The following is a 12,508-nucleotide window of genomic DNA, read 5'->3' as shown; positions in this document are numbered from 1 at the left end:
CGCCTCCAAAAAAGTTTTGTTTTTTGGCAGAAACTTCCAGGCGACCTCGCCGCTATGAATCATGGGATCAGTCATACCGATATGAAGTAATTTCTCACTGATAAGGTATCGATGTTAGTGTGAATATCATAGATTAAACCTATCTTAGCATTTTGAATCCAAGGTTAGTGTCATTCTGGCGAAAAAATTAAATTGCTTGCAAAAAGAATTGTGCAGCCAACAGCCAATAACAGTATCTGTAACATATAAAACAGTAAACCTGTTTGGTCTTAGGTAGCTTCTGATTGGCTAACAGTAATTTCATCATGGCGGAAGGAAAAGTGGACCACGTTGTGGTGGATTCGGGTGCTTTTATAAGAAATGCGCCCATTCGGGTAAGTCTTTTCATACAACAATTGGAGATAATGCGGATGAGATCGTGGTACAGATGATGCCGTAGTTTTTTTTTGGTACCGAAACCCACGAGTTGCTCAGTGATGCCCAAAACTTGGGCATGGGTCTGGCTGCTCTGCTGCATGTATGCACGTGTGTCGGCCGTGTGTTGGACACGAGTTGAAACGTACGTCGACGAATTATCTAGCTCTGAGCAAGGACAACATGTGATGAAAGCTCCTTGCTCAGAGCTAGACCGTCGAATATATAAAATTGAACATTGATTTGACCAGGTGCTAGTATTTATTCGTCTCGAATAGACACTGAATATAGTAAAAGCTGAAAATTATTCATGGTTCATGGTTGCACATGATTCACCTTTCTCTAAACTTTACTTTTCACCTGAATAATTATACTAGTATAACTTAAGTATTCACCTTTAAAGTTATGAAATTTTAAGTTAGCCAGGTTTATTTTGCGGAGACGACCAAAGAGACTTGGGAGCTAAAATAGCTTTGGTAACCAGGCTAATAAAATTTATGAGTAGGGTCATTGTAGAAAATTTTCATTCTTGTCAGTTGTACATTGTAACATTCAAGCTCAAGTCTATTATGCAGAGATATACAGGAACGTCGGGTAAATTCAGGCAAAGATTGCCGTTCTGTGATGAACAGATGACGAGACTGAGTAGAGGGTCATCACCCCCTCCTAGTGATGTCTCCATGAGGCATTTGGACTGAGAACTGGCATGAATTTCCCACATAAACTGAATCGCACCGTTCTGTCGAATGAAAAATGTTCAGTAGATATAATAGGAACCATTTAATGTTTGGTTCTATATGATAAATTCGTTGCAAGCTAATGAGGTACAGTTGCAGAATGGTGCCACCAAATCTGTATTGGCTACAGGGTTGTGCTGTGGGGAGGTTGAAGTTAGAATGCACTGTAATATGAAGTGTCCCTATATTTTTACAATTACAGGACATTGCAGAGAATGTGTACAGTCTACAGGGGGTGGTCTCTGAAATCAGAGACAAGGAGACAAGGCAAAGACTGGAGGTGCTGCCATACCAGATCGTCTTTAAGGAACCAACTGTAGAGAATGTAAGACAAGGTTGGTAAAAAAAATGGCATGGAGCAAGTTAGAAGATTATATTACTCTTGAGCCATGTGATAAAGAGGAAGGGGGTGGGGGATACATCCGGCCAGCCATTCTGTGATGAACAGATGACGAGACTGAGTAGAGGGTCATCCCTCTTTGTGATGTCTCCATGAGGCATTTGGACTGAGAACTGGCTGGATTTTCACCATTGGAGTGTGAGTCTCTGACTGTGCTGTGGGGTGAATGATTCAATACACTGTAAAAGCATAATTTCTTGTAAAAGAAGCTTTCCATTAAAACTTTCTTGCATGTGGAGCCACGTCCTTCCCCAAATGTCACTACATGTCTCTTTGACATGCCTACATGGCACTCTCAAACCTGAGAAATCCAACTGCTCATTCTAAATATTTATCATTTACAAATTGTATAATATGGTGTAAGGACAAAAAAAAATGAAATTGTGTGAGCTAATGTTTAACCCTTGTCTGACCCACCAGTAACAGAGTTCTCTAAGAAGACAGGAGACTACCCGAGTCTGTCGGCTGTGGACATAAAGGTGCTGGCCCTGACATTACAGCTGGAGAAACAACATGTGGGCACAGAACACATCAAGACTGAGCCTGAGAAAAAGGTATACCGTACCTCTGATTGTGGTTATCTAAGACCCATCATTGTTGGTGTGTTACGCCGAAGGGCAGTTATACCAGCTATACTGATACAGATACAGAATGTGTCATGGCAAAGGCTGTCTCCAACATCTGTTCCTTGGCACCTGGACAAAAGTTTGCTGTTCTATGATGAAGTCATACAACAAGACTGAGGAGTTTGGGGCTGCCCCCCTCCCTTGTGATGTCTACTTGAGGCATTTGGACTGAGAGCAGCCTTCAACTTTTCACTTAAACCTCATTTTATAGAACAAAGACAGAAGCGGTCACACACTAAATGTTTATGATATAGTTTTGCTCTTTTCTTTAACTTAGATAATTATTTTCTCCACAGCCAACCTACTTTGCTACCCAGAAGCCCCTGGAGAGAGTAACAGACCTGCCAGGCTGGGTTGTCACACCTCGTCAGGTAAGTCATGAGTCTAATGTCTCTACTGTAGGTGGGTAGCTTGGAGTCTGACTTTTACGTGTCCAGTACAAAATGGTCTCGAATTTTTGTTGATGTTAAAGTTTTTTAAAAGTAATTTCTGTTAAAAACTTACTGTTCAAATCCTTTATATAGTTACTGCTGTTCTATGATGAAGTCATACAATAAGACTGAGGAGTTTGGGGCTGCCCCCCTCCCTTGTGATGTCTACTTGAGGCATTTGGACTGAGAACAGCCTTGTACTTTACACTTCAGTTTCATTCTAATACTAAGGCCACACCAATTTAATTTGTTGGTTCTCGGATTTTTTCAGAAAAAATATGAAGCGACAGGGCGAAAAAAAATAAAAATAAAAGCAGGTCTAGGCATCCTATTATAGCCCCAAATGCTACAATATGAGCCATGAAGTCAACAAAAAAGGCTGGGTTAAAATTTGAAGTATAAATTTTGAACTTGCACTGCATTGATAGATGGAAAAAACTGTAACAACTAGGAAGAAAAGGAATTTCCTCAACTGTTGGGGGCAAAATATGAGCATTTTTTAGTTGATTCAGAACCAGAATCTTTTTTTTTTTTTTTTTGCAAATCAGAAAAAAATCAGAAAAGAGGCGAATCCGAGAACCAACAAATTAAATTGGTGTGGCCTAATAGTGGTATTTTTCACAGAGATATACATTACTGTGTACTGAATACGGCTGGATTAAATGTCAATTTGAAAACCATAAAAAAGTAGCTTTGCTAGCATAGATCTCTTTTGTAACCTTTTATTCTGGATCCAAACAGGATAAAGATGCACACCTCATCTCTGAAGGTCAAGTTGAAGATGGTGATTTGGGTCAGGGCACAGAGAAGCAAAACGTTTCACAGGATGGTGACCAGACTGCTGATGATGATGATGAGAAAGAAGATGTGGAGAAAATTGTGGAAGAACCATCAAACTCATCAGAGGGTAAAAAAGATGATGTTGAACCAGATGCGGTTGTTGAAGTGGAGGGACAGCTGAAAAAACTAGAGTTGACAATAGAAGGAAACACAGTAGAGGAGGTAGACATAGGAGAGGAGGAGGAGGAGGAGGAGGAAGGAGAGGATGATGATGATGAAGATGATGATGATGATGATGAAGGATGGATCACACCAAGCAACATCCACAAGTTGAAAAAGAATGCGACCTTGGGCTCCACGGGACCCAGGGAGGTGAAGGTCGGATGTATCACCACAGACTTTGCCATGCAGGTAGGTTGAGGTCAAAACACATAAAACTTTGACCCAGTGGGACTAGACCAAAGATCAGAAAGAAGTTTGCCTCTAATCAGGAACAGAAACCTGCAGTATGGTATGATTCCTTAGAATCTTGAAACCTTTCCTCTAGCCAATGAGAGTTTTCTTCTTACTTTGATTCTCCTCAGACAGTGCCTCAACTTACAATTACAAGATAAGGCCAAGTTATGTCCATTTTAATCAATTGCCAATTTGGCCCTTGGTTTTGCCCCTTTCATTTGTTTTGATTTGCAACAAGTAAGTTAAAAATCTATTCACATGCATGAGTAGCTGTTTCTTTGGTGTTTGAAAAGTTTTTATTTCCCTGTCCCAGAATGTGCTGATCCAGATGGGCCTACACGTGATCTCTGTGGAGGGGTTCCTCATCAGGAGAGCCAAGAGTTACGTCCTGCGCTGTCACGCCTGCTTCAAGTCAGTTTCTCCACATCTTAAGTTAGAACATGCACCTAGGAAGCACCATTAGTTAAGTGTCAGAACAGGAGTGAAAAATCATGCATCAAGCTAAGAAAAACAAAACAAGTCAAAGGAAAGAAGAGAAATCATGAGGGAAAGTTTTCAAGATTTATTTGAGCATTTCTTGACATTTCTGGTCTCCCATCCCCTTCCTGCCAACTGTTCTATGATGAAGTCATACAATAATACTAAGGAGTTTGGGGCTGCCCCCCTCCCTTGTGATGTCTACTTGAGGCATTTGGACTGAGAACAGCCTTGTACATGTACAGTCAACTTTCAAATTTGCACGTTCAACTAAAACCCCCACCTCTCAGCTTCACTGCTCTCAACAAAAAATGCATTGTGTTCCTCTGGGAAGATCATTGACACAGGAAGGGAGCATTATGGTGTCATAACTTTATAAACAGTAAAGTAAAGATTTACAAATTCCAAGTGTCTATTTAAAACAAATGTTGCCATCATGTTTTCAGGGTGACCAGTGAGATGATGCGAGAGTTCTGCCCCAACTGTGGTAACTGCACCCTGACAAAGCTGACCTGCAGTGTGGACAGTGACGGGGCCATCAGATATCACTTCTCACGCAGGCGCCCACTCAACACCCGCGGTCTGATTGTAAGTCCTTCTTTAGTGTAATTCAGTTTAATTTGAGGGATCTCTGATTTTAAAAGATAATGCTGTATTGGAATATCAACCTGAAAACAAGTGGCGTCTGTGTGGTGTAGTGGATAGAGCGTCCGACTGTCAAGCAAGGAGACCCAGGTTCAATCCCCAGGGTTGGACCCAGACATGTCTGGACATGCACCCAGACATTGTGCCCTTGGGAAAGGCACTTAACACGCATTTCCCCCCTCAGTTAGAGGAATCCTGGGCCCCACTAAAGGGTTTGGGTTGACGTTCCAGCTGTAAAAATCTTGCTTAAAAAAGACTTGTACTTGGTGCGAGCACGTCTAACCCCCAGTTGGGGAAAAATGACGTTAAACTCAGTTTAAAAAAAGTATAAGGGGCATCAGTGTTCCTCACAACTCTCCGCTAATTAATTGAGTGAAATGACCAGTCTGTCATCATCAGTGTAAGATAAATTAACATTTTCATCAGTGAGCTAAACTGATTCAAGATCACTTTCCCATTATTTGTCACACCTAATTATTTGTTTCTTACTTTCACCCCTCAGCACCCCCTGCCGGCACCCCAGGGTGGAAAACACGCCCTCAACCCCCGTCTTCACGAGGACCAGCGAGCGCCCCAGCAGCGTGTCGCTCGCAAGGCCAGAGGCAAGACCGACGTCTGGACCGAGGACTACTTCGTGCACTCGTCGCCGTTCGCCACGAGGGATGTGATGAGTCGGTCGGCACACCTAGGGATACGGGAGGGTCCAGGGTACACTAACTACCGCAGCAGGCAGAACCCTAACGAAGTCAAGAGACACAAGAAGAGGAACAGGAAAAAATAAAAGAAATGAAACCAGTGTAAATATACACGAAATACAATCCAAGCAAAAGAGAATAAGAATAGAAATACTGTATAACAAATGCATGCAGAGTTTCTGCCTCAGATATTTGTATAATATCATACAAAATGAATAAAACTCAATGGAAATAAGATGAATAAAATGTGGAAGTCTCTAATTTCCTCAAATAAAATCATTTCAGTGTGTTTGGTCCATAATTTGTGTGTTTGCATGAACGTCAACATGTGTATCTAGTGGAGGTACTAGTAGTATCTATTCTGTGGGAACTTCTGCAGCTGAGTGCACACACCCGATGTTGAGAACAGGTCCAGCTGTTAACCTGCGAACCATACGACCAAACTTCTACAGCCTTTGGAAGTCTTACAAATTCCTGGCAGCTGCAACTTGCTGTAACAACTCAAAAGCCTACACGCCATGAGCCGTGTTATTCTCACATTCTTAGTTCTGGGGATTCTCCTAGGTAGGTGTCTGGTTTGTTACATGATCAGTTGAAGGAAACAGACATTTACAACTGTCAGTATCTCAAAGCCTAGAGTGATTTCACTTATGAATTAACAAGGTTTAAACATGACTTTTGCTTTAGTTGGTTCATTCATTTCATGAACTGAGTTCAAGTTCATACCAAAGTACAACGATTAAACATTCTATGTGACATAGAGAAAACTTAATAACAAAAGCAGATGTAATGACCAATTCCACATCTTCTCTTGCTGTCTGCCTGCTCAGCCCCCATGGCAATGGGCCGGCCCAGAGACTGGCTTCCCGTGAACCAGGCCTCTGGGGCAGGTGGGTGGATGACTTTTTGTTTTGGTTAAGGATCTATATATGTGCGTTCGTAGTGTTAGTGTAATTATATCTAAGAAACTTATGACTCATGATTGTAAAACACGGCAGTACCGAAATGAAGATCTTATTTATATAGAGAGAAGAAAAGACAACAGTACTTTATTGACTCACTGTGGGAAATAAGAAGCAGTGGTTTTGTGTCCCCAGTGTCTGGGTCCAAACCCTGTACGTTGGACACACTGTGCATGTTGATGTGGTGTCCGTACGGGTTCATGACTGACGCGAACGGCTGTGTGGTCTGTCAGTGTCAGCTCAACCCCGACACGGGTAAGAACACTGAGTTTCCTGCTAGCAGATGTTTGCCTCGGCTTGTTCGTTCTACCCCTCCTGTAAGAAAAACTTCACGTGAAAAACACGCTTAGAGATTGGGTACTCCAGAGAACTCTCACTGGTGTAGTGATATATGTCTGGTCACAAGCCGGTTCACCCTCCAAGCAGAGGTTTGGGTTTTGCTTATTTTTGGCATGGGATCTTGGCCCCATGTTTTTGGCCGTGTTTTTAGGCTTTTTTATCGGGCTTTCTTTTTTTCACTGGTATCTTAAAAAAGATACGGTAATGTCCTTGATGTCACAAATTACGAACTCTCGCAATACATGACTTTATTGTTCATGAAAACTGTTTGTATGTACATTTGCATTTTAATCACAATGTAATGCAACATGCGAATAAGCGAATCGATAATTTTTTTCTTTTTTCCTTTCTAGATTTTACGAACCTTTTGCAAGGTGAGCAAATCAATTTCTATAAAGAGAAAAGAAATGAATTTTTTTATGTTTCAAATTTAGTGTCGCCTTCTTTGTAAAAGTTTTCCAGACGCAAAGTCTAGACGTTTCGGTGATTGTTTTTTTTTCTTTTGCAGGGTGAGGCCCTTGCAGATGGATGGGTTGTTGTTGTGTTGCCATGCCATGCCATGTTGTTGATAAACAACAAAACAAAAGAACAGACACCAAATAACATACAGAAGAAGAAAGTTGTAATAAAGCTTTAGTTACTGTTAATGATTTACCATTCATTTGTTTTCCACCTGACGTGTGTATGTGTGTGATACTTCATCATCCGTGCTAGTAACAGCTCTGTTCAAGTCATGATGGATTTTCTTGAAGTCATAATCATACCATAATCATATGTAAGCGTACTGTATCATCTGTTCTCTGACATCATCTGTTCTCAAGAACGTTAAAAAAGGACATTTAAAACGGCGTTAAATAACGTGTTTTTGGACGAACACTTTGCTGAAACTTGGGTAAGAACCTCCTGCAATTCTAATACTGGCCGCTAGACGTCGACGATTTTTGACGTCACCACCACAAACTGGCAGAAAGGATTCGTACTCGACTTTATATCTGGTAGAGAACTTTATCTATTGTCTTATTGTTGATTATAAACATTTGCTTATGCTCCTACGTAGATATAGGGGAAATGACATTGATATTAGTTTTAGCATGTTTCACCATTCATGCCGGCGCAGTGTTGAGCAACTTAGTGGGTGACCGAACGTTGAAAACCGGGTGGTTTTTATGCTATCGTATGTTTGTTTTAGTATTTTTTTCGAACAACAACCTCCAAGGATGCAACGTTGTTAGCATTGAAATGTTCCAGTCGCCAAGCCACATATCAAATGCCATATATTAATACTGTGCCTGAGAGAATGAGAAACTTGATATTAAACCGTTCGAACACCGTATCGTCTGCCCCCCCCCCCCTCCCCTCTCCAAAAGTCCTCCTTCAATGCTATTCCCAAGATGGACCAGTCACGGATATTCGGGACACCGCTGTCCCCGATCTTCAACATGCGGCACTCGTGGGGCATGTCCGCCGAGCTGCTGGAGGATACGCTGTACGTCCTCGCAGCAGAAAACGAGAAAGCCATGAAGAACGCAGATCATGCCATTGGCTGGTTCAAGCATGGAAAAGCTGCAGGTATCTCAGGTCACACTATCTAATTTGTTGGCTCTCGTACCTGAATACATTGTAGAATGCTTCTGAACTAAAAGGTCGACATGAAAAGCAAAGTCGAAGATGACAAGACTAAAAGAACACTACTATTGCTGAAATGCCTAATATCTACATTACTATTGTGACACTGGCAATGACCATTGAATAAATGCAAAAACTAGCATATATCCGGACAACTTAGTATGCAGTCCTGTTTCTGTATTAAATCTGTCCTGTTGTAGAGATGCTGTTTCTGGTGTGTGAGGAGTTTAAGCTGCCTGCTGAGGTACGATACCTTGCAGTGGAGATGTTGGACAGGTAAGACACACCAAGGTTTCTTTTTTTTTTGTCATGTTATGTACAAACATCTTGAGCAGTCTTTCTAGTAGTAACTATGCATTGGCAACCATAAATTTGAGGTAGCCCCCTGTCTCCCACTCCCTGAACTGCAGGTTCCTAATGCTCCATGTTCAGCATCTCTACACCTCAGCCAAGGACACAGGCAAAGGGTCAGCTGCTGAGTGGTCACGTGTGGAGGGTCAGCTGCAGAAACAGATGATGCTGTGGATCCTGGTGTGTGTACAGATGGCCAGCAAAGTGTCCTCACACTATAAGGTATTGTCTTGTCCTTTAATATCTTGTCATCCCCATATTATCTTGTCCTTATCTTGTCATTCTTAGGCCCGATTTAGACTAGAAACGGTATACCGTTTCGAAACGGTTCGAAACGTTTCGCCACAGAAAACGGTTCGTCTTTAGACACAGAGGCGGAAGCGTTTCGTCCCGCCCGTGGCGCAGGATGTTTCTGACCCACAGTGACCTATGATGACCTCCCCGAGCCGCTTCTACGGTTTGCCTCATTGGCCTTATGATACTTGTGTTTCAGGGCCTTGAACTTCGCCCGAACCTGCTTTAGGGTGCATAAATACCCCTCAGCCGCCAGGCCGTCCACAAGCATCTGTATGCCCTCCCTTTTACGCGAGGTCTCCAAGCGGGATTGTATAGTTTGATCGGCCCACAAGATGATCAAGCAGCGGGTCTATTCTTGGGTCCAGACCCTCCCCTGGCCTTCTGCCATCCCCCCAGACATAAAGGATGACGAAAATTCGAGAAATACATGATATAAAATGGCGAAAATGGACATAATCGAATATGGCGCGAATCTACCAGAAAATGGACGTGCGCGAGCTTATTAGCATGTGATTAGCATATGACACGTGACCTGGTTTACCGTTTCAAGAAACCCTTTGACTTTAGACCTAGCAAAAAGCGTTTCGGGCCCCCCACTGAAGGGTTCTGAAACGGTCGAAAACCACGATGGAGGTGGTTTTCGGAAACGGTCCGCGAAAACCCATAACAAACCGTTTTTTCCTCTTTAGACCGGGAACGGTTAACCGTTCTGAAACGTTTCCCTGGCCAAAACCCCTTAAGCGTTTCCAGTCTAAATCGGGCCTTAGAATTAGAAAAACAGAAAAGAGATGTGAGAAGAAAACACAAAATCAATCACAGAAACACCACACGTCGTGGGACCTTTCTTCTGTTTCAGATTGTGACCCCTGGGAAGGCCTGCAGGTTTCTGGTCGATGCAGGTCACAACTTTACAAGGTCAGAAGTCATCAGGTCAGAGTTGAAGGTTTTGAAGACCTTGAACTTTAACCTCAGCATCCCCTCACCTCTGACCTACTTGGAAACTTTATTAGAGATTCTTGGTGAGTCTATTTTAACTTGATTAAATCAAGTGCGAGACCAAATAAATTTGACTCTGAATGTAATCTTTTTGAAAAGAAAATTTGGCTCAATTTGAACAATATTATCACTGAAATAGAGGTGATAACATTCTCCCCATAGGTCACAATGACTCCTCTGTGGAGGTGAAAGTGCTGCATGCCACCAGCCTGAAGGTGTTGGACCTCACCTACATGCAGAGGCACCTGGTGTACAACAAACTCTACATGATGGCCACTCGGTCCAACACACCTGCCTCACCTGACAGGTACTACTCTCAGTTCTGACAGCTGTCAGTCACACTAGTCACACACATGACAGGTATTCATCTCAGTTCTGACAGCTGTCAGTCACACTTGTCACACACATAACAGGTATTCACCTCAGTTCTGACAGCTGTCAGTCACACTTGTCACACACCTGACAGGTGTTAAGCTCAGTTCTGACAGCTATCAGTCATACACATGACAGGTGTTCATCTCAGTTCTGACAGCTGTCAGTCACACTTGTCACACACATGACAGGCGTTCATCTCAGTTCTGACAGCTGTCAGTCACCCTTGTCACACACATGACAGGTGTTCATCTCAGTTATGACAGCTGTCAGTCACACTTGTCACACACATGACAGGCGTTCATCTCAGTTCTGACAGCTGTCAGTCACACTTGTCACACATATGACAGGCGTTCCTCTCAGTTCTGACAGCTGTCAGTCAAACTTTTCACACACATGACAGGTGTTCATCTCAGTACTGACAGCTGTCAGTCACACTTGTCACACACATGACAGGCCTTCATCTCAGTACTGACAGCTGTCAGTCACACACACGACAGGTGTTCATCTCAGTTCTGACAGCTGTCAGTCACACTTGTCACACACATGACAGGCGTTCATCTCAGTACTGACAGCTGTCAGTCACACTTGTCACACACATGACAGGCGTTGATCTCAGTACTGAAAGCTGTCAGTCACACTTGTCACACACATGACAGGTGTTCATCTCAGTTCTGACAGCTGTCAGTCACACTTGTCACACACCTGACACGCGTTCATCTCAGTTCTGACAGCTGTCAGTCACTCTTGTCACACACATGACAGGCATTCCTCTCAGTTTTGACAGCTGTCAGTCAAACTTTTCACACACATGACAGGTGTTCAGCTCAGTTCTGACAGCTGTCAGTCACACTTGTCACACACCTGTCAGTTCTCACACCTGTCAATCACGTGTGTGTGACAGGTGTTCATCTTAGTTCTGACAGCTGTCAGTCACACTTGTCACACACCTGTCAGTTCTCACACCATTCAATCACATGCTGTTCCCAGGGAGAAGTTTGTGACAGTGGAGTGTGACCTGATGTTGCTGGCTGTTGCTGTCATCGGTGCAGCCTCCTACATTCTGGACATGACAACAAGTGACAAGGTCAGTGCATGTGTATGTCATGTCACTTAATCATATTACTTAAAATGATGACATTCCCTGATTGAATACCTGACATGAGATTGTGAAAAGCACACCAATTTGGCTTATTCTGAAGAAGCATGTCAACGTTATATAATCCATCATGCACTTGTTGACTCTAATGTATCATTTATCAAGTAGTAAAATGACATCAAATATGTTTGATTCAGGTATTGAAGGACTGTAAGCTGTTAGAAATGATGAGGAGAAATGCACCAACTCTCAGAGCTGACACATAAGTGCCTAACAATCTCAACAAATCTGTCCATTTTCAGGTGATTGACCAGTTAGGCTGTATCACCCGGATACCAGGCGAGGACATTGTGGACTTCGCTACCATCCTGGTGGAGTGTCTCATCCCCAGTGACCTCCGCATCATCCAGTAAACAGCACCACCTACTGGTGCTGCAGAAAACTGCAGTGCAGCTATATTACCTTTGTTTCTTCAAAAGAAGTTTTTTTTTATGAGGTACAAGTTGAATATCCTGATGTGGCTGTTCCTGTATTAATTACCAGGAAACTTTGCAGTTTGAACATTTTCCAATAATGGATATCACCCCCGTCTTCTCAGCACCAAGGACAGTGTTTTGATGTTTATATTTGATGACAAGATAGATGAACTGCTTTTTTTTCTATGCAGACCCTAGGGTGGAAGGTTGTAATATTTTTTGACTGCTGGGCTTCTTTGACAGCTACTCACGAACATTTCATTTGGGGTGAGTGGTTGTCAGGGAAGAGAGTCCAGCATAGTGTTACAATATTGTAATATATACCATAA

At 42.7% G+C, this 12,508-nt stretch overlaps 2 protein-coding genes and 1 long non-coding RNA gene across 3 annotated transcripts; all 3 read left to right on the top strand.

Moving 5' to 3' along the window:
- The first annotated feature begins 286 nt into the window (after positions 1 to 286).
- Positions 287 to 5,898, top strand: LOC109473560 (RNA-binding protein NOB1-like). The gene is made up of 8 exons (XM_019773454.1): positions 287 to 374; positions 1,354 to 1,486; positions 1,972 to 2,105; positions 2,474 to 2,548; positions 3,350 to 3,799; positions 4,158 to 4,255; positions 4,768 to 4,909; positions 5,469 to 5,898. Exons 1-8 carry the CDS (start codon positions 306 to 308, stop codon positions 5,745 to 5,747), a joined length of 1,380 nt encoding a protein of 459 aa, XP_019629013.1. The 5' UTR covers positions 287 to 305; the 3' UTR covers positions 5,748 to 5,898.
- An 863-nt stretch (positions 5,899 to 6,761) lies between these two features.
- Positions 6,762 to 7,496, top strand: LOC109473579. Its single transcript, XR_002140428.1, has 3 exons — positions 6,762 to 6,878; positions 7,316 to 7,336; positions 7,471 to 7,496. It is a non-coding gene; the product is annotated as an uncharacterized LOC109473579 (long non-coding RNA).
- Positions 7,497 to 8,353: 857 nt separating this feature from the next.
- On the top strand, positions 8,354 to 12,176 carry LOC109473566 (cyclin N-terminal domain-containing protein 1-like). Its single transcript, XM_019773463.1, has 7 exons — positions 8,354 to 8,531; positions 8,789 to 8,864; positions 8,999 to 9,161; positions 10,093 to 10,255; positions 10,395 to 10,539; positions 11,595 to 11,691; positions 12,006 to 12,176. Exons 1-7 carry the CDS (start codon positions 8,354 to 8,356, stop codon positions 12,114 to 12,116), a joined length of 933 nt encoding a protein of 310 aa, XP_019629022.1. The 3' UTR covers positions 12,117 to 12,176.
- Positions 12,177 to 12,508: the final 332 nt, after the last annotated feature.

Source organism: Branchiostoma belcheri, unplaced genomic scaffold (assembly GCF_001625305.1).
Source record: "Branchiostoma belcheri isolate BF01 breed outbred unplaced genomic scaffold, Haploidv18h27 scaffold3, whole genome shotgun sequence".
NCBI lineage: Eukaryota > Metazoa > Chordata > Leptocardii > Amphioxiformes > Branchiostomatidae > Branchiostoma > Branchiostoma belcheri.
Note: the sequence above shows the minus strand (reverse complement) of the source record. Positions and strands in the feature narration are given on the sequence as shown.

Coding starts and splice junctions, on each gene's coding strand:
- LOC109473560 (XM_019773454.1), top strand. CDS start 306: ATGGCGGAAGGAAAAGTGGACCACGTTGTGGTGGATTCGGGTGCTTTT. Junction 375..1,353: donor TAAGAAATGCGCCCATTCGG/GTAAGTCTTTTC, acceptor TTACAATTACAG/GACATTGCAGAGAATGTGTA. Junction 3,800..4,157: donor CCACAGACTTTGCCATGCAG/GTAGGTTGAGGT, acceptor TCCCTGTCCCAG/AATGTGCTGATCCAGATGGG.
- LOC109473566 (XM_019773463.1), top strand. CDS start 8,354: ATGGACCAGTCACGGATATTCGGGACACCGCTGTCCCCGATCTTCAAC. Junction 10,256..10,394: donor AACTTTATTAGAGATTCTTG/GTGAGTCTATTT, acceptor TTCTCCCCATAG/GTCACAATGACTCCTCTGTG. Junction 11,692..12,005: donor ACATGACAACAAGTGACAAG/GTCAGTGCATGT, acceptor GTCCATTTTCAG/GTGATTGACCAGTTAGGCTG.